A 24,463-nucleotide genomic window follows, 5' to 3' on the forward strand; every position below is an offset into this window, starting at 1 on the left:
ATATATATATATATATATATATATCATTTTAATTGTGCTAAACCAACCCTACTTTACTCAACTAATTGGCCAATGAGCTCAGAGCTGCAGAGGGTTTAAACTGTAACATGTCTACCCGAAGAGTTCAAACAAGTAAATAAGTAGAGCTAAAATCAGATGTTTTTTTTTTTTGTCAAGTTACAAACAAATGACAACACTTTTAGGGGGTAGAGATTATCCTCATCCTTTTCTTTAAAAAACAGGTGGGGAATCCTCTTTACATGTGCTTGCACAAAACATGAGTTTAGATCACAACCAGCCTTGATTTTCACTACCTTTACCATTTATAAATGTGTACACTACTAACGTGTACACGTTATCACTCACAAATGTTTTTCAGTTACCAGCATGGGCGTATCCAGAGGGGTGCAGTTGCCCTGCCTTCTAAAATAAAAATATATTTAAAATAAAACCCCAAGAAAAAAAAAATTGAGGGTTACTTCAATGTTTAAATTTATCAATGAGTTCGACTGTAGTAAATTTGTCACTGGGTTTAAAAATGTATACATGATCTTTGGGAGCCCATTGAAAAGAGAAAGTTATTGGTGTTCAGTTGGATTAATATGATCATCACTTTAGAATTATGTTGCTTTCAAAATCGTGGAGGAAGGGGACGATAGACCTATCCCTTAGTTGTCCAAATTATGGGCCTGCGCAGGAGGAGCCTGAATTTAAATTTTTAAGACGGTGGAAACTCTCAATTTGCCGAAAGAAACTGAATTTTGCCAAATAAATATAATTTGCCGAAGGGAACTCAAATTTTGCCAAATGAGGATAATTTTACTAAATGGAACTCCAAATTATCACCAAATGATGATAACTTTACCAAATAGAATTGATTGCTTAAGATATCAAATTAGTTACCTTTATTTCTTTCTGCATGATTAGAAGCAATGTTATCCAGATAAAAATTAACATCATGCACTTTTAATGTCCCATTCTCTGGACTCCTATTTTTTAAAACAAAATAGGCCACACTAGCAAAATCACCTGCTTCCTGAAATCCAAAAGATAATAGGTGAGATATAAAATAAGATGTTACCTTACAAAAAAGACATCACTAACAAATTTTACTTCATTTCCAAACATAGCAATTTTGAGAGAAGCAAACGTTACTCGCTTAGGCTGGGCTTTCCAAACATTATAACCAGCAGACCCCTTTATTGACTAATATTCAGTGCAGATCCCAGTCACTAGATTGTATAAGTACTTGTAGTTTCTAGTTAATTGAACATAATTAAATTAACCAGCTTTAAATAGATGGGATCATCACTACTTAAAAAAGTACTTCGCAGGCAATCTACAAGGCTTAACTTTACTTATAAATTCTCGAGTACGAAAATCAAACTGAACAAATAGAAATCAATATGTAATACAAGAATTATAATTCAAAACTAAACTTTGAATAGATGGGAGTGTGAGGTTGTTTTAGCTGGCACAATGTACGGGTTTAATTTTTCATAGCTGGAGTCGAATATCAGATTCAGCATCTACAGTTTTGAAATTTTGTTTTAGCAATTGCATAAGTTAAAAACCTGATTTGTATAGGTGTATTGAGGCAAATGGAAGAACACGTTTTGTTTTTGAAACAAGCGGTTGGTATTTCGTTTTCCAAACAAAGCTAAAATTCGAGGTAACAATCCTGGAAGGTAAATTTCAAGGTATGGTCTGAAGTTATGTCTTTCAAACAGTCCTATTCCCATGATGACAGACTGCTTGGTTTTGTAGAAACAGAAAATGGCTCAATCACCCATGCATGATCTTGAAGCATTGCATCTTGAGGCATCGGGAAGTACAGCTCAAAGGAAAATTCCATACTTCAAAGGTGAAACTGATGGTATTCAAATGCAAAACATTTTTTTTCTTACAGGTGTGCTGCAGAACCCCTATTAAGGCTAGGCAAACCTCCAAGGGGTCACGGACCATAGTTCAGGAAACTTCAGGAGTAGGACGACCAAACATTTTGGGCAGGGGGGGTGGCACAAGCCTGATATTTCAGTTGTGAAGGAAGAGCATTAGCCCAACCTCTCTCTGATTTAGATAAATGCTGTATACTAAAGTAAATATTCATAAGACAGTTATAACACACATTTCAGGACCACAGCTTTTGCGTTATACAGGTTTTACTGTTATATAGATATTGACAAATTTTGAAACTAATATTAAGAATATATCTATATATTTGCACTTCAGAATGCGTTTCAACTGTAATGGGTATTAAAATACTAATTATGTAATATAATATAATCATGAGGCAGTAAGAAGCAAAGGCATGTAAGTGGACATTTTCAAGTTCTAAGTAAAACACATTTAAAGATAAGTCCTAGGTACACTTTCATTAACTTTTTTTTTCTAAATCATACTGTACAGCAGCACCTACCAGGGCTATTGGTACTGTCTCTTGCTCCAAGACAGGAGAGGTTCCAACAATATTTGTACTTGTTATCTCCATTTTTTAAATTTTGCCTCTTACATCCCTTTACTTCTGCTTCATATTGTCATTCTCAAATAAATATGTATCAAAATCAAAAGAAAGTCAATTATACTGCACTTCTACTAGCTTCATGGTTTGCATAGCAATTGCATTTTCAAGAGCAATATAATATGTTTTTTTTTTTATTGTGAATACAAATTTTCATTTAAAAGTTTCGAATTAAGATGAAGAGATAAAAAACTGTTTTAAAACTGAATTTGCTTTCAATTTTTCAAGGCGGAACAGAGGGCTATTTTAACTGCAAACTTATTGTTTACTTTTGAAAAGTTGTGCGGTTTATAGAGAATTGCGTTACATAGGTCGGCGTTATAACGTTACTCTGCTGTATTTTGAACCAGATTCATGAAGTTTTCCAGCTATTTTGGCTTTGGCTGCTATTTGTCCTGGGCTAATTTTTTTACAACGAAATCCTTGTCCTGAAACTGCATCATCCCCCTACTAGCAAAATTTCTTGCAACAACCTTGACAGATCTTGATATTTTACTGATGGCGTCAATATTGACGTGTTTCATACTGCATAAAGATTGCATAAAGATTAAAAAGCAATATTGCAATAACAGCATGTATGCAACATTGCATTCATCTTAAAATATCAATATTGATATTACCTTACAATATCAGCATTGCATACATGTTGACTCCGTCAAGAAGGTATTGATTTCAATTATCTGAATGATTTGCATTTATTAATACAATTATCTGACAATCTGATGGATCCTGAAACTGTGTCACCCTCAGTTCAATAAAAAGACAATCTGATGGATCTTATCTAAGTTTTGATGTCTTTTTGATTCTTATCTAAGTTTTGATGTATTTTTGATTCTTATTTAAATTTTGACGTCTTTTTGATTCTTATTTAAATTTAAACGTCTTTTGAATAATAAACGATGTTGTTTTGACATTCTCTTATATGTTCTCTTTCATTTATAGCACCATTTTAAGTAACAGCGTTTCTAGCGGTCATTTTAAAACTGGAAGATTTTTCGCGATTGCCAAACAAAGTTTGCATAAATACAGTTTTGTAATTTATTAGTTGCAGCTAAATCGATCAATTATAGAATTTGCACAAGGCTATTCTTTTTGTTTCGTTCAATATGAGGCACTGTATTTACGCTCTTGAATACAGGGGCGCCGACTTGCAAAAATCATTGGGGGGGCTGGCCCAGTCATCACCGGGGGTTTAGGGGGTTATGTAATCCCATGGAGGTTCCCCCCCCCCATAAAGGTCGATTGTTGTGCCTTGAAAATGCCAATTTACATATTTTCTGGTGTGTATAATTTAAAAAACAAACAGTATGTGGCATGGCGTTTTCAAAGTAAAACAATCCGAAAATTGGTATACAAATTTTTCTGGTTCAACTAGATCATGTCACTTGTCTTAGTAAGAGACATTTTTTTGTTCTATTTTACGGCGAGTCATGCAGTGCCGTAGCTAGGCATGGAAAAGGTAGGGCACTTGACTTGCATTGAAGGGCATTGTCAGAGACGCCGACTTAAAAAATATCGGGGGAAAGGGGGCATGCCGCAGGAAATTTTCTAAATTTGAGATGAAAAATAGTGAGTTTTAAAGTTTTTTTAAAATCATATAATCAACATTAGAACCTCGAAAACTCGACAAGCCCGACACATTTTTTGGTTTCGAAAAACGGAAGAAATAAATACAAACACACACAGTATTTTTGTAAAAAGGAAATTTAATTTACGCATGCTGTTTAAGACCAGTTGTTTTTACATCAGTGACATCGGCTAACATATTCAAGTGTAAACGCAGTCTTTCAATGTCTAGGTCATTTTTGAAAAACTCAGTTGATTTTTCAAAATGTTCTCTTCTCTTTCACCTCTGTTTAATAAAAGCAAGCACTCTTGTTCAACTGCAATGACCTGTGTGCGTCCAGTTGATGTAAATCGCCCAATAATGCAAAATTGCACCATTTTACAAACCTCAATGTATATTGCCTTGTAGTACAGTCAACTCCCGTCTTACGCGAGGGATGCATTCCAAGACCTCTCGCGTAGGTCGAATTTTCGCGTTGTGGAAAAGGGTATGTGTAAAAATTTTTATAAACGTACCCAATTATTTTAGACACTTGTAAACACCCCCTCAAACTGTTAAAAACCATCTCTTAACTAACTGTAGATTACTGTCTCTTACATAAAGAACTGAATGTTTACTTGTATTAAAAAAAAAACGTTTTATTCAACATAAAATACTGCTACGATGTACAAAATCAATGATTAATGGGAAAGAAAGAAAAAATAAACCGGTATACGGTAGACACAGTATATAGTAAGAAAAGCAAATGCATCTTTAGTTGTACTGTACAGTCGATCAATTAATGATATTAGTACACAATACATGAGCAGTTTCCATTTTCATAAATTTTTGCAAGACACTACTTGGTGAATTTTTACGGATTTCCTTTTCTTGACTTGTAATTGTATAGGGAAGAATCACTCATACCTAATTCTCGTGCTACCTTCAACGCATTTTTTAGTTGACCATCAGCTTTTCAAGAAGCTCTAGCTTTTCTTTAATTGTCATGAAACTTTCTCTTTTTATCTTCACAAACTTTAGATGAAACAGCGCTCTTAGGTGTCATTATATTTCATACTTTCGCATTTAAAATGAAAAGGGAACTTCTACTCTCAGCGATGGTAAAAGGATAAAGATACATTCATGAAAAAAAAATTTTTAGTAGCCAATAACAAAGCTGATACGAACACACCACGATTCCCTTCTGAGAATTTTCGTGTTGCGGTGAGGAATTCGCGTTAGGTCTGAATACTGGAGAAAAAATCGTGTTATAGCTATTTCGCATAAGTAGCGCGAGTCAAATGTTTTCCTTTGGGATTTTGAAAGTGTGCGGTGAGCTGCCTTCATTGTTTTCATACTTCTTTGGTACACGTCGATTCCGAGGGAGGGAAGGATCATCATTTTGTGAAGGTTTTCTTTTAAACACGATTCCCAAAAGTATTCAAAACTATCACGCCTCCCATTTTATATACAAATCAAACTCTCATATATATTTTTCCAGATCAGCAACACTTAGGTGAGCGCGCCGCAGCGCTGCCCACCGGCAACAGACTTGACCCGTAAGTTCGCGCACTGGGACAAATTTTTACAGTACTCGCAGCACTGTAACACTATCATCATTCGCACCACTCGTTTTCAGTTAACCTGCTTACACAACCGTAATAATTATTTGTTTTAACTCATTACTGAATATATTTTACAAGGTAAACTATCTTCAAACAAGGAAAATAAAAGATAAATTTATGAGTTTAGAAAGCATAATGTAATTTATAATTTTCTTGATTTTTGGGGGGGGGGGGGCTCTGCCCCCTCAAAAATATTTTTTAGGGGGCTCAGGCCCCCTTAAGCCCCATGGAGTCGGCATCACTGCTTGAATATCAGAAAAGAGACAAACAAAAATTAAGAAACATGAAAATGGTTGGCTAAAGTACTTTTCATATGAAATAAAGAGGGTTGCCCATCTCAGAGAAACAATTTAAGAGGCATTTGTGATGATTTTGAAGAACTTTTAAATTTTGTAGTTCAACGTTGTGTGTAAAAAAAAATCATTTAAAAAACCCTACAACCACTTATCTAAATCTGTGTTTTATATTTTGACAATCATCTAGAAAACAAACAGGAAAATAATTATATTTTAAATAATAAAATATTTAGAAAAACTAGGTCATACTTTAAGCATTTTCATCTTTAATTTTTCCATATCCACATGTTTCTCATTGCAACATTAACAAAATATAATATAAATAGAAAAGTCACTAATTATTATATTAAAACTCTTAAAGTTAAAAATTTTATGACTTTGAATACTAATAAAAATAAAATTATCAGATAACAATAATGTGCATTTAAAAAAAAATAATTAATAATCCAATGGAAATAAAGGTAGCAGAAAGGAAGAAGATGTGGGGTAATTGTTAATTTATTTATTTTTTGGCTGTCTAAAAATCTTTGGAGAAAGAAATTGGATAGCAGACATTTCTTAGAAAGAAATTGCGTGACTGCTAGGAAATGCTCCAATAATAAATTTCTGTGACACATGCACAGAAAAATAACTTATTTGCAAAGGTAAGGAGTTGGTTTTTTCCGAGAAGCTCTGCAAAATGAGGATCCCTGGACAAATGGAAAATTTTGGTAAGCAAAAATAGGGAAGTTTGCCATTTACATACATGTTAGGATAAAAATCTAAAAACCCTTTTTTGGTTTTTAAAAAATTTAGAGCAACATCTTCTCCAGTAAACTTACCGCATTTGCAGTCTTTGGTGAGCGATAATTGATAAGTTTCTTTGCATCAACTCCATTTTTATCCAAGCAAAAGATATCAATGAGCAGTTTTGCCAAAGTAAACTAAAATTCAAAAAAAAAAAATTAAAAAATGCATTTCAAAAAATCAATTAATAACTTTTTATTCATCAAAATAAAACTAAACAGGAAGATGTGTAATACCACCAGCACCACACACTGCAGGGGTGCCCATCCCCCCAAGCTCAATGGCTTAAATTCCCGCCCCCCCCCCCAAATTTTCTCGCTTTCGAATCGGGTTAAATATAACAGTTTTTAGAGTTTAATTTCCAGTCAAATTCATGGGGGGGGGGGGGGGTAGAGCTAACAAATAGCATTCGAACTGAAATATTGTTGGATTGTTGACCTGCCTTCAAATTTTACAACGTGCATCTTAAATAAACAAGTTATGGGTACCTCTGAATTTTGCTACACCTTTTTTTTTTCAAACGTATGAACAATTACAGGAAGAGTGGATTCAACTTTCTGACTTTGGATGGAGTCATTACTAAATGTATATAATATGAATCTGTAAAATATGAATCTTATTTTATTTTCACTTAGTTATGGGGTGGTTCGGGGGTTTCTCCTTCGGAAAATTTTCGAAATTGTAGTTTTAAAACCAGTTTTAGACGATCTCTGGGGATGTTTGGGGGATAAAAGGTTTGGTGTGCCCTTCCCGGTAATTTTCAATACTGAAACTTTAAAAGCGCAATTGTAGATAGTTTAACATTGTGTGAAAGAGCGCTTTTCCTTTGTTTTCGACATTGTAGTTCTCAAAACGCAGTTTTAGACTATCTGGTGATGTTAGAAAAGAAGAGATCCTAGAGCTTGCCCCAGGAAAATTTTCAAAATTAAAGTCTTAAAAACGCTATCTGTGGTTGGGGGAAAAGCAGTTTTCTGAAATTGAAGCTCTAAAATCGCAATTGTATCCGACCTTTGTGACATTAAGAAAACGAGTTTTCGGAAGCTCTCCCGGAAATTTCTCGAAATTGAAGCCCAGAAAATCAAATTTAACACGATTTTTTAATAATGTTGACGAGAGTGGGGGGGGGAGGGAGAGGGGCGCTCCACTTAAAATTTCGAACTTGTAGCTTTACAAAACGCAGTTTTGATAGATCTGGATAATGTTAGTGGAAGGTGAATTTCGGTACCATTCCCCCGCGAATTGTTTGAAATTGATACTCCAAAAACGCAATTCTAGGCTTGTCTTTGATCATGTTAAGGAAAGAGGGGGGAATCAGGGTCTCTAGTATAAATTTTTCAAAATTGCAGTTCGACAAACGCAGTTTTAGATGACTCTTGATGATAAAGAGGGTGTTATTCTGGCACTACAGTGGGGGGGCGCTCTCCTGGAAGTTTTCCAAAATTGAAGTTGCATATCCAAAAAATATGGATCAGACACACCATGACAGATATGTTTCGGAAATCCTCAAAAATGGATTCAGCTATTCAGCACACATCGAAAATAAGAACTCGAGAATTTTAATGAATCAAATATCCTTCTATACATCCCAGTAAGCAAAATATCTTGCCTCAGTATTGCATAAAGGTTGACATGCAAGAAAAATCATCTTGCATTAATACTGCCTCAATGTTGTTATGTTACTCCCTTTATGCTGTCAGCAGGCTGCCACAATATTGACTGACAAGGTGTATGCAGCATAATATCAGGAAAATATCAAGGTAGGCTGCTTTTGTAACATTGCATACGTATTGATATGACAGGATAATATCAAGATGTTGTCATGACAGCATGAAATCAAGGTCTAGGCAAGATGATCTTGCTTTTGTAATCTTGCATACGTATTGATATGACAGGATAATATCAAGATGTTGTCATGACAGCATGAAATCAAGGTCTAGGCAAGATGATCTTGCTTTTGTAATATTGCATACGTATTGGTATGACAGGAAAATATCAGGATACATTGACATGACAGTATGAAATCAGCACGTTTGCAAGGTGTTTTATCCATTTATTTATTTGTATTATTTTCACTTCAAACTCGAGAATTAAATTTCATTCTTTAATTATTTCTGTTATTCTTCAAGATAGTTTTCTAGTCTGAGAATATTTTCTTAAAGCTGACATCTAATCGGAAATTCATATAAAGATATTAATAGTACTCGCAATTTAATTAAAAAAAATGAAAGTTTCTTCGTTTTGCGTAATACTTGACTTATTTTTTAAATTCTTGCTTCTAATTGTATTATAAAGACATAAAATGCCTATTTAGAAATAATTGCGGAAGTTTTTATAGCACATTTAAGAGTAAAGGTAGCAAAATAATAAATAAATACAATAAAGTACATTTTCAAATGGATGTCAGCATTGAAAATATCCCATGGACAAAACATATGAATTTATCTCAAAGAATAACATAAATAACCATTGAATAAAATTAATCTTACTTGTGAGATTGAAGTGATAATACGAAATTCTGGACTTCATGTCCTTTGTTATTTTCGGCCATTTCTAACATTGATCGCACATCGTCTGCGATATGACTTGTTTAGTACTATATTAATAAACAAATGCAAATATCAGTTATTCATAAGTTATTCCTAAAACAATACTATTCGACACTAATAACTAAGCAACCAACTTAACGAAGCCTAGAAAATGCAAAGCCACGTGCAACTCCTCTGAACCGACTGAATCAATGTGCTAGCAATGCGAGGGACGCTGGGTAGAAAGAACTATGCGCATGCGCAAGTATCAACGAAGGTCCACCTGCTCTATTGTGTACTAATTACCTTGACGGCGACAGCATGAAATCAATATCATCTTGACGGCATCAACATGTATGCAATGTTGTTATTTTAAGGTAATATCAATATTGATATTTTAAGATGAATGCAATGTTGCATACGTGTTGTTATAGTAATATTGCTTTTTAATCTTTATGCAAGCTTTATGCAGTATGAAACACGTCAATATTGACGCCGTCAGTATAATATCAAGATCTGTCAAGGTTGATGCAAGAAATTTTGCTAGTAGGGATATTAGATATAGAGGAAAGTAAATATGATTTACGAAACATAATTAAAATACCTTAAGAACAGACTGTCCTACCTCCATCAGCGAAAATCAACATCACTGAAAGTTTTAATAAAAATCATCTAATGATAAATTGAAACAATCAGTTTAAAAATGGTAGAGACGATGGAAGTAAAGTGAAATGAAAAATTCTTCACAAGCTTGAGCTCGTTGATGAAGAAAATATATAAATTGTCAATTGGAGGGATAAAAAATATCGCAAACTTCAAAACTAGTTCTTAACGATGGTCAAGGCGCAAATGAATTAATGGAAGATTAGAGCATACTGGTCAGAATTATTACAAACAATAAAACACTTTTGACCTCTCTCCCTCTCATCATTTTTACACATGCATTCATCATGCAGAATTGTGCTACTTCCAGAAAATTTATAAAAATTTGAAAAGAAATCAAATCGTCTGATCCAGCTTTGAAACGGACACAACCTCCATGCCGTCTGTGATGTTCCCTTCAATGAAAAAGAGACACGGTCATCAAATTTTGGAAAGAGTACCAGGGCCGTCACTAGGTCAAAAAAAACTGGGGAGGGGAGGGGGGTACGCTTTTGGCGGCCTATTAATTGTTTCAAACGCATGTTCCAATATGCAGAGAGAGAGAAGATTTGGCTTCTGGGGTTTAGCAGGTATAGTCATATTACTAGATCTTAGTACTAGCAATATAAACTTAATCGTAAAGATAATATTCAGTCAGAATTCAGAAGTGTCGGAGGGCTATATTCTTGCATTATTTCGAAATTGAAGACATAAAAACGCGGTTTTAGACTATATTTTAAGTTTGGGAGAAAGGGGTGGAGGAAGTCCAGGATAGCCTTTCCCGATATTTTTTCAAAATTTAAGTTCTTAACACAATCATACGTTATATTTAATTATGTTCAGAAGAGGGGGTCTGGGGCTCACCCCCCGGAATTTTCAAGATTGTTATTTGAAAAACACAGATGACCTATGGTGATGTTAAGGAAGAGACTCGGGATCATCGTTCTATAATTTTTCAAAATGCAAACTTCAAGCACGCATTCCCAATTGTGAATTATTTGTGATTGTGACACGGAAAGGGGGATCTGGGGGCTCTCCCCCGGGAAAAATCTGAAACTTGTAGTTTGAAAAATGCAGTTTTAGATGATCTATGGTGATATTAAGGGGAAGAGAGATGCGCCCCCCACCCGAAACTTTTTCAAATTTTGAAGCCTTAAAAACCCGATTGTAGACTTTTTTTCTTTTGTTAAAATTTAGTTCACCGCCAGTTTTTTGAAATTACAGCTCTGAAAACATAATTTAAGCCAACCTTCGATGAAAGGGGAAAGAGGGAGCTTTAAAGGAGCTCGAGACCAGAAATGTTTTATAATTGAAGCTCTAAAAGCGATATTTAAGACATTTTTCGATGATGTTGGTGAGAGAGAGAGAAAAGAGGGGGGGGGGGGCAGTCTGTCGAAAAAATTTCGATCTGTTGAAACCGCAGTTGTAGAAGATTTTCGGTAATGTTGATGGGTGGAGAGATTCAGAGTCTACCCCTGGCAAATTTTCAAAATTAAATTCAATTAACGCAAACGTAGACGATTTTAAATGCTGTTAGAGGAATTTTCTGAATTGAAGCCTTAACAATGAAATTTTTGAGGATCTTCGGTAATATTTGGAGAACGACAGTTCACCAAATCCAGGACACCTCAGGGAGTTTTTTAAAAATTCAAGTCCGAAAGACGAAAATTATTCGACCTTGAATGATGATGAATGATTAATTGAGAGGACATTTCTCGGAGGTTACGTTGGGAGCACTCTCACAGCTTTTCGAAATTGCAGTCCTAAATACTTAGGTATAGGCCATCTTTAATGATGTTAGGGTAAGGGATGGGGTTTGAGAACGTTTTCGCGGGATTTTTTTTCAAAACCTAAGTTTTAAAAACTCATTTCCAGGCCAGCTTTGGGGACCTAAAAAGAAGGGTTTGGAGTTCTCTACTCTTCCTTTCAGTTTGGCTACGTTCCTCCTATCTTCATTGTAAATTTCAATGATTGATAAACATATTATGGTAATATTTTTTTCCAATTTTTCTCTGCCAAACACGATTATTTGCTTTTATTTTCCATAATAAAGTTTTCTTCAATTTTCCGCACAATATTTTTGTTTTCTTGCAATACAAGCATTCGCGGCCTTATAGAAAAAGAACTTAACATTTTGAACGGATGTGGCAATTTTCTGCGATACCTTAGGTCTCTATTCCACTTCATTTTATTTTAAATATGCCACCTGCATCTCTTGATCCAACTTTGATTTACTTACAATTTTTACATTCAAACATTTAGAACTTTTGGTGCGAGTATTCATTATAATACTTTGAACCTCTCTTTGCATTTAACCTTTTTTCCCCCTCTATCTCTCTATTCCAAATTTATTTCGGCGAACAATACAGTTTTCTCCACTTAGCAATGATTTTCAGGAAAACATTTTTCATCAGAGAAAAAAGTATATACATACGGGAATATTTCGGCGACTCCTATCCTATGGGCTGTTCTATTTATTTATGTAATTTTATTTTTATTTTATTATTTTTTTAACTGCAGAACCATGAAGTATGGTTTTGTATAACCAGGGCCGCCGAGAGACAAGATGCGCAACATGTTAGTTTGGTCGCCTGTCCTCCCTCCCATTATTCAAATTTTACTCTATGCACAATGTTTTTAATTCGAGCCGAACCCATAGTTTCCGACTTGGCAGACATACGCACTCTGTGGTCTAGTGAAGAGTGTACTGTAAAGAATACTTTGTTTTTTTGCGTTAATAAAAATGTTTGAAGTGTACATTTCCGCAGCCGTTACTTACTCTTGATAAAAGAGAATCATGGATGTTCCTAAATTCTACTTTAAGATTACATTTTCTATTCAAATTTGACAGAGCAAAAAAACCTTTTTTTCACTATTATTTCACTTGTTCATTTATAATTACTACTTTAATTTTTTAAAACAATGAAGAGTTTTCCTTTTTCTTTGTTAATTGCATCGCTAAAATGAAATTGTCGGCCACACTTCTGAAAAATGGGGAGGGAGAAGGATTGCTACGGCGACGGCCCAGAAAAGTACACGGAAAAAATATTAATTATGCTTCTATTTCTTGTTGAATGAGTTTAAATATTTTTTTCTTTTCAAACTTCAAAAATTTCATGTTCTAAATTTAAAAAAAACCTTCTGGAAAAAAAATCCCCCCCCCCAAAAATTTTGATGGCGCAACTTGCGCCATAATCCCCCCCCCCTGTGGGCACCCCTGGTACACTGGTCTGCAACAGCTATTCATTCTAACATTAAAACTGCACAAAAAACAATAAGAATTACAAATTCCTGTTCGAGGTAACAAAAAATCTCTTTTCTATTCCAAAAATTGAACTTAAGGTGGGGGGGGGGACGACGACCAAAGCAATTATTGCTGAAAAAAAACCAAAATCAATGAATGAATCGGTACAATATAAACCTAGTACCACTGAATAAGTCAGGGAAAAGCTAAAAAATGAAAATGATTGCTATAGCATCTTACTTAAACAATCATAATTTATTTTTTTTATCAGATGAAATCAGTTTGTTTTACGTCTGTTGCGGTGGAATCTTGTGATTGATTTTTAGCCAAATTCTCATTGAGCTAGCAAGAGATATGAAATTCTGAACACAGCTCAGAACTGAACGTTGTTGTTGCAAGCAAACAAATTAAAAATGTTCCCAACGGTTTGAAATCTAGTTTTAAGACATAAAATTTTAGAAAAAGCTCTCATCTATATGAAGGAAATACTCTATCGCTTTGTGTTTGATATTATTGAAACACCCATAAAAAAACTACTCCAGATGATGTTCGTTCAAACTATGCGAAACAGTTAGAAAGCTTGGAGTAATTATTTTTAAAATATTGCCATGCAATTTTTTGCTTTATTACTTTTATACAAATACAAATGTGATGACCAGAAACAGGCTCTGGTCCCAGCTAGGCTGGTCTTAGTCAGTTCCTTAGTCCCCAATAAAGGATCAATGGCTCTCTTAAAGCGATCTATTCTCTTACTCAGACCTGGATCTACATTCCCGCAGACCCTTCAGTGTGGGGGGGGGGAGGCACGTACTTAAGGGGCCAAACATTCCAAGAGGTTAAACCGAAAAATAAAAAAACTAGCACTGAGACTTACTTATGTTGCAAGTAAACACTACTGGCCTCTGATATTTTTGCAAGGGGCCCAAAATTTATAGACTCGGGCCTACTCTTACTCAAATCTCTTTGGGTAATCTGTTCCCAGTGCCCAAGACCCTTCTAAAGTACTAATTTTTCCTACAGGGTTCATAATCAATTTGGATAAAATAATTCCATGACTTTTCCAAGAGTTTTTCATGATTTCATAAAAATTTTCATTACCTTGTTATACAAAGAGAATAGTACTATTTAATGTCAAACTTGCCAATTTTTTCTATGTATTGCCTGACTAAAGACTTCATTTTCTAAACCCTTCAACAAATTAAAATAAACTCTTACAAATTTAATGTTTTTTTTACGAATAGTTAAAATAAACTCGGATGCAACTGAATTACAATTTTTGAGCGGGTGTGGTAAAATCAAAAACATGCAACGCCACTACTACGCAATATGATAAACAAGAAGTGTTGAAAATAATGGTGAATTCCAAATTAGTGATGTCCCAGCAGTAAAATTTCATTACAAAAAAAGGTGGACGGCTGTTACAGAAACGGATGCAATAGGATTCCTAAACTCAGATTTGTTTTTGGGATCGTTAAATTTTTAAGCATTAATAGCTTTTACTAGTGTGGCACACACAACAAAGTAGCAATACTATTAAATATCTCGAGATTTCTAATCCTTTTTTTAGCTACTGTTACTTGATTACTGTCCAAGACATTTTCCCATAACTCTAAATTAATTTCCATGACTTTTGATGAAAATATCAATTTTCCATGACTTTTCCAGGTCTGAAATTTGTTAATCTTTTTTCCATGACTTTCCAGGATATTAAAATATTTTTTAATGAAAAATTTAAACAATGGAATCACATGCCCTTTAACTCTTGGATATGCGAATTAAAACATTAAATTCTGGCATCATAATCTAAATCTGAAAGTCCCCTTTCTAGCCTAGTAGCCATTCTTTCGAACCCTTTCATTACAAAGTTTAATTAATATGTAGCTTTTTAACAACAAATTACCTTTGTGCATGTAAAAAACATATTTTATTGTGGCTTCTCATTATAAAGAAAAAATTAAACGACTTTATGATTTTTTTTTTCTATTACCTCTGTATATAATACAATAAACTGATAAAAGTATACAAAAAGTATTACAACTGCATCAAAATTACATTTACAAGTTTATTAACTTACTAGTGGTACCCGCACGGCTTTGCCCGTAGTAGATAATTAAAAGGTCTTTTCGTTTGCCTGCATATTTACAAGAAATGTATGGTGAATTTCTCGCCAATCGACTTGCCCATGTTACGGTTCCATGATATGATAACTTGGTAATTTACTCGTCCATCTTATGATACTTTTGCTCGGTAAAATGTTCTTAAAACTGAAACAGGAAAAGAACAAAATCGAATTTTCGAAAAAACCCATCGAGGTGCACATCCATGCTATAATCTAGTTCTGTGCCAATTTCATGAAAATTGGCCGAACGTTCTAGGTGCTATGCGCGTCACAGAGATCCAGACATCCTCCAGACAGAGAGACTTTCAGTTTTATTATTAGTAAAGATAATCTTAACATCTTGAAGATAGACAGGCTTGGATCTATGTACCCGCAGACCCTGCAGTGCTGGGGCGGGGGGGGGGGCAGTTTTCAAGAGGCCCATGGCTCTCAGTGGCCTAGAGATCCAGTAGGCAGTAAAGGGGCCCTGCTACTTTTTTGCATGAAGGCCCAATATTTATAGATTTGTACCTAAAGATAGAAAGAGGAATTTCTCTTTTTCTTAAGAATGTTTCAAGCTGTTCGAGGTCTGTTTTCAGTATTTACACATCACTCTCTTGCAAACAAATCTGTACAATTCAATACATGCTACATGCTATGTATGTATACAGTTCACAAAAAATAAAATTCAAAATTTCTCTCATAAACCAGCAATTTTATGGCACATCCAAATTTTATTGATAAACCAAACACCAAGTTTCAATTAGTTCTGATTATCAAAACTCTTTTGCTGGGACAAATCTAACGTGGCAGCATTGTGAAGGCTATGCAAGTCCCAATCACAGCATTACGACGCTTTCAGCATGGGCTCCCATAGGGGGGAGGGGTGCAAGTGGGGACTCAAGTCCCCCTCCCCTTAAAAATTAAAACTTCCTTGCTTTTAGTACTGTTTCTTTGAAAAAAATGTATAAACATTATTTTTCTCCAGCCATTAATGAGAATAACTTATTAAAAATCAAATTGTAATAACTCTAATCTGTACTGAAATCGATTTCCATGGGGAAAATATCCAGCTAAACCAGGAAGAAATATCTGAGCTCCTCTTTAAATTTTGCATATGGGCGCCCATGACCAAGAGCGCACATATGCAAAATTGCAAAGCAGGGAAGGGAGGGGTCAGATATTTTCCCCATGGTTTAGCAGGATATTTTCCCCATGGAAACTGATTTTAGTGCAGATTAGAGTTATTAAAATTTGACGTTTTTAATAACTTACTCATTAACAGCTGGAAAAGAAATGTTTTTACATTTTTGCAAAGAAAAAAGAATGAAAAGCAAAGAAGTTCTATTTTCTAAAGGGGGCTTGAGCCCCCCCCCCCCTTGCCCCCATATGGGCGCCCTTGCTTATGACTGTCAGGTTAGGTTTGCTCGAATGATAGAGTGCATTCGATGTTAATCCCCCAAGAAAAAAATCATTTAACATTTTAAAAATATACTGTGTGTACATTTTCTCTTCAAATTCTGCCTATCATAACCTTCGAGCAGGAATTAGTAAATGGGGGGAGCAAGTCCAATTATTGGCTTAGCAAAAGCTGAAGCAAAGATCCCAAGTCATGTGACTCAACAACAGCGAATGGTTGACACATTTTGAGTGAAACTAGCAAAAGAAACCTGATTTCGTCCAATGCTTTGCTTTAAAACCTATCATGTGACTAGGGGTCTTTGCTTCACAAATGAGTCTTGACTCCCTCTATTTTATCTCTTCTCAATGATCATAACAGAGGGTGCCTATTCAAAGCAAGACAGTTTTTTTACAAAAGAGAATAAAGTATCATGAAATAATAAGACAGGTTGCAAAAAAAGTCAGAGAAGAACCAACCTCTTTAATTCCATATGCTGCTCGTTGTCTTTCACACTGAGGAAGCAAAAGGCGTAATGCAGGAAAAAATGAATCTGTCTGAAAGGAAAATAGGATATAAGGCATGAGTGATACAAAAAATAAATAAAATTAAAATCTGCTAATCAATTGTAAAAAATACTGGCATTGCACTTACTGTGGTAGGATTACTTGAATGAAGTTTGTTATGGAAATTTCTCCAGTAATCTATGAAATCTTTCAAAGGCTGAAGTTTTTTCTCATTTCCTTTTTTCTCGGAAATTTTCTGACACAATTTGCACAAATGAAGGAAAGGCACATGTTCTGCAACAGTTGACATGTTTATAGAAGCTGAAAGAAGATTGTTGAAAAATGTTCATTAGCAAAAGGTGAAAAAAAATCTAGATTTTCTTGGGAAAAAAAACAGATTATTGAAAATTTAAACAAAATTTTTAAATTTGAATCAGTTTATTTTAATTTTTTAAAAAGACTGGAAAAACTTCAGCTATTATTTAATTTATGTAATAAATATTCTTCAACTTGAAATTTATGTCTTTAAAAATAACAGAATCAGTATATTTCAAGTACAGTATGGGACTTCAAATCCGGAATGCTCGGGACCGCAGCTATTCCCGATTTTGGAATTATCTAGATTTTGGATTCTGACTCAAACGGTAGTGAAAAGCGTCCTGTCGTGCGGTATTTGCCGCGTTTTCCTTAGTTTTTTCAATGTTTGTGCTAAATTTCTTTTTACTTTTTGATCAATCTGAAATGAAAGTATACTTCATTATACTAAAACAAAAATCGGAGACAATTTGCAGTGACGTGTTGGCAATGCATTTTATATGGTAAAAACCCCCAAAATACACACAAAATGCATATTTAAATAATGTTTTTAAAATCCAAGGGTCATGTTTTTAAAATCCCGCCCCCCCCCCCCTGCCCAAATGATGGGCCTGTCTCATTCTCTGTCTCCCCTCATTGATTCTGTGAATAATTGTGGCTGATTTACAGTGAATAAAAAAGTTTTTTTTCTAAAAGTTATAAATTCCAATCTTTATGTTGGAAACTTTGACACATACTTAAGGAATGGTTTAAAGCAGTTTGAGGGGTGTTTACAAGTATCTGAAATAATTGTTTATATTTATCAAAAGTGGTGTACATACCCTTTTTTTTACAAAGCGAAATTTCAATTTACGCGAAGGGTCTTGGAATGCATACCTAGCCTAAGACAAGACTCTATGGTGTCCAGTATCTCCTCCCCCTCCTTCCTTGACAAAACTATAACCATACCCAAAAGACATTGGTCTTTTGGGTATGGTTATAGTTTTGTTATGACTTGCCACTCAGCCTTTGGTTTTAGCTATGGCCATCAAACACGTTGGAACACCCGTTTTACACCATATTAAATTTTGTGTTTTTTTTCCCAACCAACCAAATTAAAACTGATCAATGTAAAGAAAGTTTAATAATCTTTAGTACTTATTTAAGACGACGGGGCCTCAGTAGCACAGTGGGTCATCCTGATGATAGCGAGGTGGTGGGTTCGATTCCTGCAATTTGCACTGGTTGTAACTTCCTTAATGCTGTTAATTCTCTCCCACACTATGTGCCTGTATTGTAGTATGTGTCATATTGAACATGAGTTCATAAACAGGTCCTGTGTGACCAAGTACATGAACTAGAAATATATGTTTTCAATAAAAAACAAATTAAAGACAAAGAGTGAAAATATCTGGTCATGCCGGAAATTTATTCCTCAATTTTGGTGAAATAAAATGGTTTTACGGAAGAGACTTACTACGGAAGAGACTCAAAAAGTCACTTGAATAAATTGTTATTTGTAATGATTTTTTTAGTAACAAGTAAGGTTTGTATTTCAAAGAAATTTAAATGTATGCAAGACTCCGTACTTATAGCAAAACATGTTACTCTCAAAGCAGAATACTACTAAATTTGCAACGTATGTCGCAGAACAGATGAATGAGCAGTAGAACAATTCAGTTCAAATGTGAGAGGAAAATTTGGACAAACTTTGCGCAGAAATTCTGCAAATTTCTTTAAATTAGTAGAAAATCTAAAATTCTCACAAATTACAATAATTTGGCAGAAAGTTTTTGAAAAATGTTGAATTCAATAAGTCATTTGCAGGAACTATAGAGTTACTTTGAACTTAAAAGAAATCTGCAGAATTTGTGCAAAATTATATCTTGAGTTGGAAGGTATTTCTGGAAAATCTGCAGTTTCTGCAGAAATTTCATATTCTAAATTTGAAAAGATTCTGATTTTTCTATCATTTTTGGTTTCCCCTTTCCTTATTTCTTCCAATCGATCTTCATCCATAAATGTATGTTTGGAAACATGCCAACATTGAAACACCTCCATTGCTGAAAATTGCATGTCATGTTTGAGATTTCAATCCTTTTGTATTCTGAAAATATTTCAATTATTTAGAAAGTTTTTAAGTGTTTTATTAGATGCTACCCTAACTTGAATCATTTAACTTATTATTTTAGTATAATTTGTTTATTTATTAATACCATTTGCTCCTTCATGCCATATAAAATTAACCAAAAAAAATGTGGTTTGACACCTAGGTTCGGATTTTTATAAAATTTTGTATCTTTCCTCTTTCTATGCATTTTAGAAAAAGCATAAAATAGTTTTGGCGATTCTCAATCAGTTTAGGTTCTACAGAAATGCAAAGCAACAGTGAAGTTTTAGAAACTGAAAAAAAGAAGAAAAAAACTCCTCTATGAAATGATTTTGATTTAGAGCTCCCGATTTGTAGAAAGGTCACGCTGATTGGTTGTGTATGCAATGCTTGAAGTACTTGCAGAACAATTTTGGTCAAATGATTTTAAGTTGCAGAACATCGTCAAGTATTCTGCTTTGGGGCGATGTTACCATGAGTTATTTTATCAAACCATATATCAGGAAAGACAAATACAAATACAAAAGTGACGACCAGCAACAGGCTCTGGGCCCAGCTAGACTGGTCCTAGTCAATTTACAATCCCCAGTGAAGATCGATGGCCCTCTTAAAACTATCTACTCCCTTGCTCATTACCACCTCTTCCAGTAAACTGTTCCAAGGTTAAACTACCCTGCTAAAATAATAATTTTTCCTAACATCCATGTTAGCCTGAGATTTAAATAGCTTAAAACAATGACCCCTTGTCCTGTTTCAGTGCTAAACTTCAGCCCTGTAACATCTTTCATTTTAATAAATTTAAACAACTGAATCATGACCCCTCAGTGTCTTCTTTGCTCAAGACTGTACATTTCTAGCCTTCTAAGCCTGGAATCATAGTCTAAGTGAGAAAGTCCATTTATTAGCCTTGTAGCTCGCCTTTGAACCCTTTCCAATACATTAATGTCTTTCTTAAGATAAGGAGACCAAAACTGAACAGCATACTCCAAATGAGGTCTTACCAAACTTCTATATAAGGGCAGAAGAACGTCTTTAGATTTGTTTGAAATAGATCTATTGATAAACCCAAGCATCTTATTGGCCTTGTTACTAGCAATGCTGCACTGTTGGCTAAACTTTAAATCCTGACTTATTAAGACCCCCAGATCAGTAACTTTGTCTGCCTGACTAATGACTGAACCTTGCAAATAATAACTTGTACACTTATTTCCATGCCCTAAATGTAGCACTTGACATTTCCCAACATTAACAACCATACCCCATTTATCAGCCCACTCCGTAATATGATCTAGATCCTCTTGCAGCTGTTTTGCTTGTTCTTCATTTTCTACAGTCCCCATAACTTTGACATCATCAGCAAAACAATTCATGTTCCCAGAAATATTTTTGTGAATATCATTCATAAAAACAATGAACAAAACAGGCCCTAACACTGATCCTTGAGGAACCCCACTTAAAACCTCACTCCAATTAGAATAATTTCCCCTTACAACTACCCTTTGTTTCCTTCCGGTCAGCCAGTTTTTTACCCAAATGAAAGTTTTCCCTCCTATTCCTATATCAGCTAATTTGCTAAGTAGAGCAGCATGCGGTACCTTATCGAAAGCTTTTTGAAAATCAATGTAAACAACATCTACAGGCTTCTTATTGTCCAAAGCCATGGTAACTTTGTCATAGAAATGTAATAAATTAGTTGCACAAGATTTACCTTTCCTGAAACCGTACTGAAAACTAGTCAATAGATTATTAGTCTCTAGAAAATTAACTATCTTAATTTTTATCAATGTTTCAAAAATTTTGCAAACCACCGAAGTTAGACTCACAGGTCTATAATTTCCCGCACTCCCTTTAGACCCTTTCTTGAAGAGCGGTGTAATGTTAGCCAGCTTCCAGTCCTCTGGCACTGTCCCCGAGTTATAAGAAGCATTGAAAATATTTACGATTACATCTGTTAATTCCTCCGCACATTCAACTAAAATTTTTGGATAAATATTATCAGGTCCCGGAGCCTTAGTCTCTTTAATTTTTTTCAAATGAAGTAAAATGTCATCCCTGGAAAATACAAAGTCCTCAAGCTGTATTATAGCTTGTGTCTTGTTGGTGTCAACTGTTGAGATACAGTTATCGTTAAAAACACTCGAAAAAAAGTTACCTATTAAGAACATTAGCAATATCACTATCGTCCTGAATTAAAATTCCGTGCTCATCAACCAGTGGCCCAATATGACTATTTCGAACTTTCCCCGAATTAGCATGTGCAAAAAATCTCTTGGGATTCCTGTTTATGTTATCTGCCAGTCTTTGCTCCAACTCTCTTTTCTGAATCCGTACCAAATACTTAAATTTATGCCTTGCCTTACAATATTGGAGCCTATCTGCACTGTGACCAGTTTCTCTAAACCTGTGAAAAGCAGCTTGCTTGTAATTTAGAGTGTCTTTAGTTTCCCTGGAGAACCACATAGACCAAATTTTAGTGTTGACACCCTTTCTCCTAAAAGAAACATGATCCTCAACCGTTTTCGCTAGCTTTTCCTTAAACTCTGCCCACTGAAGATTCACATCGCTATTGACCAATCCAGAAGAAAAAACTGCTTTCAAACTCTGCCTAAGTGCCACAAAATCAGTATTTCTGAAATTGGGAACAAACCTAAAATTCTCTACTTTGTGCGTGTCAAATTTAATCTCAAACCTAATACTGTTGTGGTCACTGCCTCCAATGTGTTCCCCTACACATAACCCCTGAACAGAACCTTCCATATCACATAAAACTAGATCCAAAATCACGTCCTGTCGAGTACCCTGAGTTACAATTTGATCTAAAAAACAGTCACCAATTACTTTCAAAAATTCCTCTTCTCTTCTATTACTATGGTAAAAATTATTCCAATCAATTCCTGAAAATTGAAATCTCCCATTATAATGACTGACCCCTTTCTTGATATGTCACTAATAATACTAAACATCTGTTCATCTTGACCCTGGCTTAAGTTGGGTGGCGTATAAATGTTCCCTAAACGTAGTTTATTGCCCTTATTGCTCATCAACTCCAGCCAAATCATATCAATCTCATTAGGTTTATCATTAATTACCAATTCATTGCAAGTTAAAGTGTCTCTGACATAAAATAAAACCCCACCACCTCTTTTACCTACTCTATCTTGTCTAAACAAATTATACCCAGCAATAGATAATAAATCATCATCACTTTCGGTAGCCCATGTCTCGGTCACTCCAATAATATCCAACCTCTCGTCTATTGTTATGCTTTTCAATTCTTCCATCTTGTTTCTAATACTACGAGCGTTTGTATAAGAAACCTTAAGTAAGCCCATCGTACCTTTATTTAATGCTGTGCGATTATTTGAATCCCAACTGTTAAAATCTTTTCTCTTACTAGCCACCCTATTTGTTGACATTAGTTATCCATTTATGCAGAATTACAGATAAACAAAATCCAAATTTAGCATTTAAAATTTTTTTATTGCTTTTGGAATGCTTTATTTGAGAGGTTTTAAAAAATGGGGGGCGCAAGAATTGGCCAGTGCTGTTGCAAAGTTTCCAGGTTTTGTCGCAATTCCCTCCAGGCTTGAAAGGCTTATTAAAGAAAAATTTTCCCAATACAGCAACAGTGTTAACTATAGTGGAAAAAGAAACTGTAAAAGTTTTGTTTCTTTAATGTTCGACAGAAGCATAAGAACAGAAGTCATTAGCTCAAGAAGAAAAAACCACGATGAGATTATAAGTTCAGAGCACCGCATTGTTTTACTGCAATGTGCAGGCTGCTGAAATGAGACTGAGGTGGCTATGGCTGACTTGGCTAGGAAGCTTCTCATAATCAGCTTCTACATCTCACACCCAGTCTTCATCCTTTCTCCTTCAAGTATACGTATTTCAGTTATGTTGCATCCGTTTAAAAAAAATGTTTTCTTATAACGGTGCTCCAGAGAGGAAGAACTTACTCGTGAAATTAAGCCAGGTTCTAAATTTGAGTGGGATGTGGGATGGTGCCCTCCCCCCATACCTATTCATAGAAATTCTTTTTTGAAAATAATATTAGTAATTTATTATGAAACATTAGAATCTAATCGTAAGTAAAATATTCCTGCAGAAGTAGGGGGGATCCAGGGATTTCTTCCCTAGAAAAGCCTTGAAATTGTAGTCGAAAAAACACAGTTTTAGATGATCATTGAAAATGGAAGAAGAGGTCCCGGCTCCCTCCCCCAGCAAATTTTGCAATTGAATTTCTAAAAGCGCACTTGTAGCTTACCTTTGACTGTTTTTGAAAGAAGGGGCTACGGAGCGCTCTCCCTCAGAAATATTCTAAATTATCTTTCGAAAAATGCTGTTTTAGACAATTTGAAATGATGTCAGAGGGAGGAGAGATTCAATGCTCTCTCTGGAAATTTTTCGAAATTGAAGCTCCAAAAATATTATTTTGGCCGACCTTTGTTAGGGATGGAGTTTTCAGGGACTGTCTCTCGGAACATGTACGATATTAAAGACAAAATTTAAGACGATCTTGAATAGTTTTTGGCGAGAGTGGCGGAGATGCTCCCCTGAAATTTTTTTTTAAGTTGTCACTTTAAAAACGCAGGTTTAGTCGATCTTTTGTAATATTTCGGGGAAGAGCTTGCTTCTCTTTGTAATGTATATTGTATCTTATTTGAATAATGTTTCAAAATATTTCTTTTTTCATTGAGAGGTACAGTCAGGGGCCTACATGGGGGGGGGGGCAGAAGGGACATACATCTGTTATCCCGGGAAGTAATCAACTTTGAACTCATAATATTTTTTTTAATTACCACCTCTCTTCCTGTTGCACCCTTGGCGAGAGCCACTCCTGTATCACTAAAGGGTACCACATCAATCTA

General features: G+C 34.9%; 1 protein-coding gene across 1 annotated transcript in view; it reads right to left on the reverse strand.

Annotated features, from left to right (window-relative positions):
* The window catches only part of LOC129227997 (DNA ligase 4-like), a 61,609-nt gene extending 44,111 nt beyond the window's left edge, over positions 1–17,498 (reverse strand). Inside the window, exons 1-4 of the mRNA XM_054862625.1 lie at positions 17,337–17,498; positions 17,162–17,239; positions 6,810–6,911; positions 904–1,036 (exon numbers count right to left, since the gene is read on the reverse strand). Of these exons, the coding sequence (XP_054718600.1) occupies positions 904–1,036; positions 6,810–6,911; positions 17,162–17,239; positions 17,337–17,498 (475 nt within the window). The remainder of the gene's footprint in view (positions 1–903; positions 1,037–6,809; positions 6,912–17,161; positions 17,240–17,336) is intronic.
* Positions 17,499–24,463: the final 6,965 nt, after the last annotated feature.

Source organism: Uloborus diversus, chromosome 8 (genome assembly GCF_026930045.1).
Source record: "Uloborus diversus isolate 005 chromosome 8, Udiv.v.3.1, whole genome shotgun sequence".
NCBI lineage: Eukaryota > Metazoa > Arthropoda > Arachnida > Araneae > Uloboridae > Uloborus > Uloborus diversus.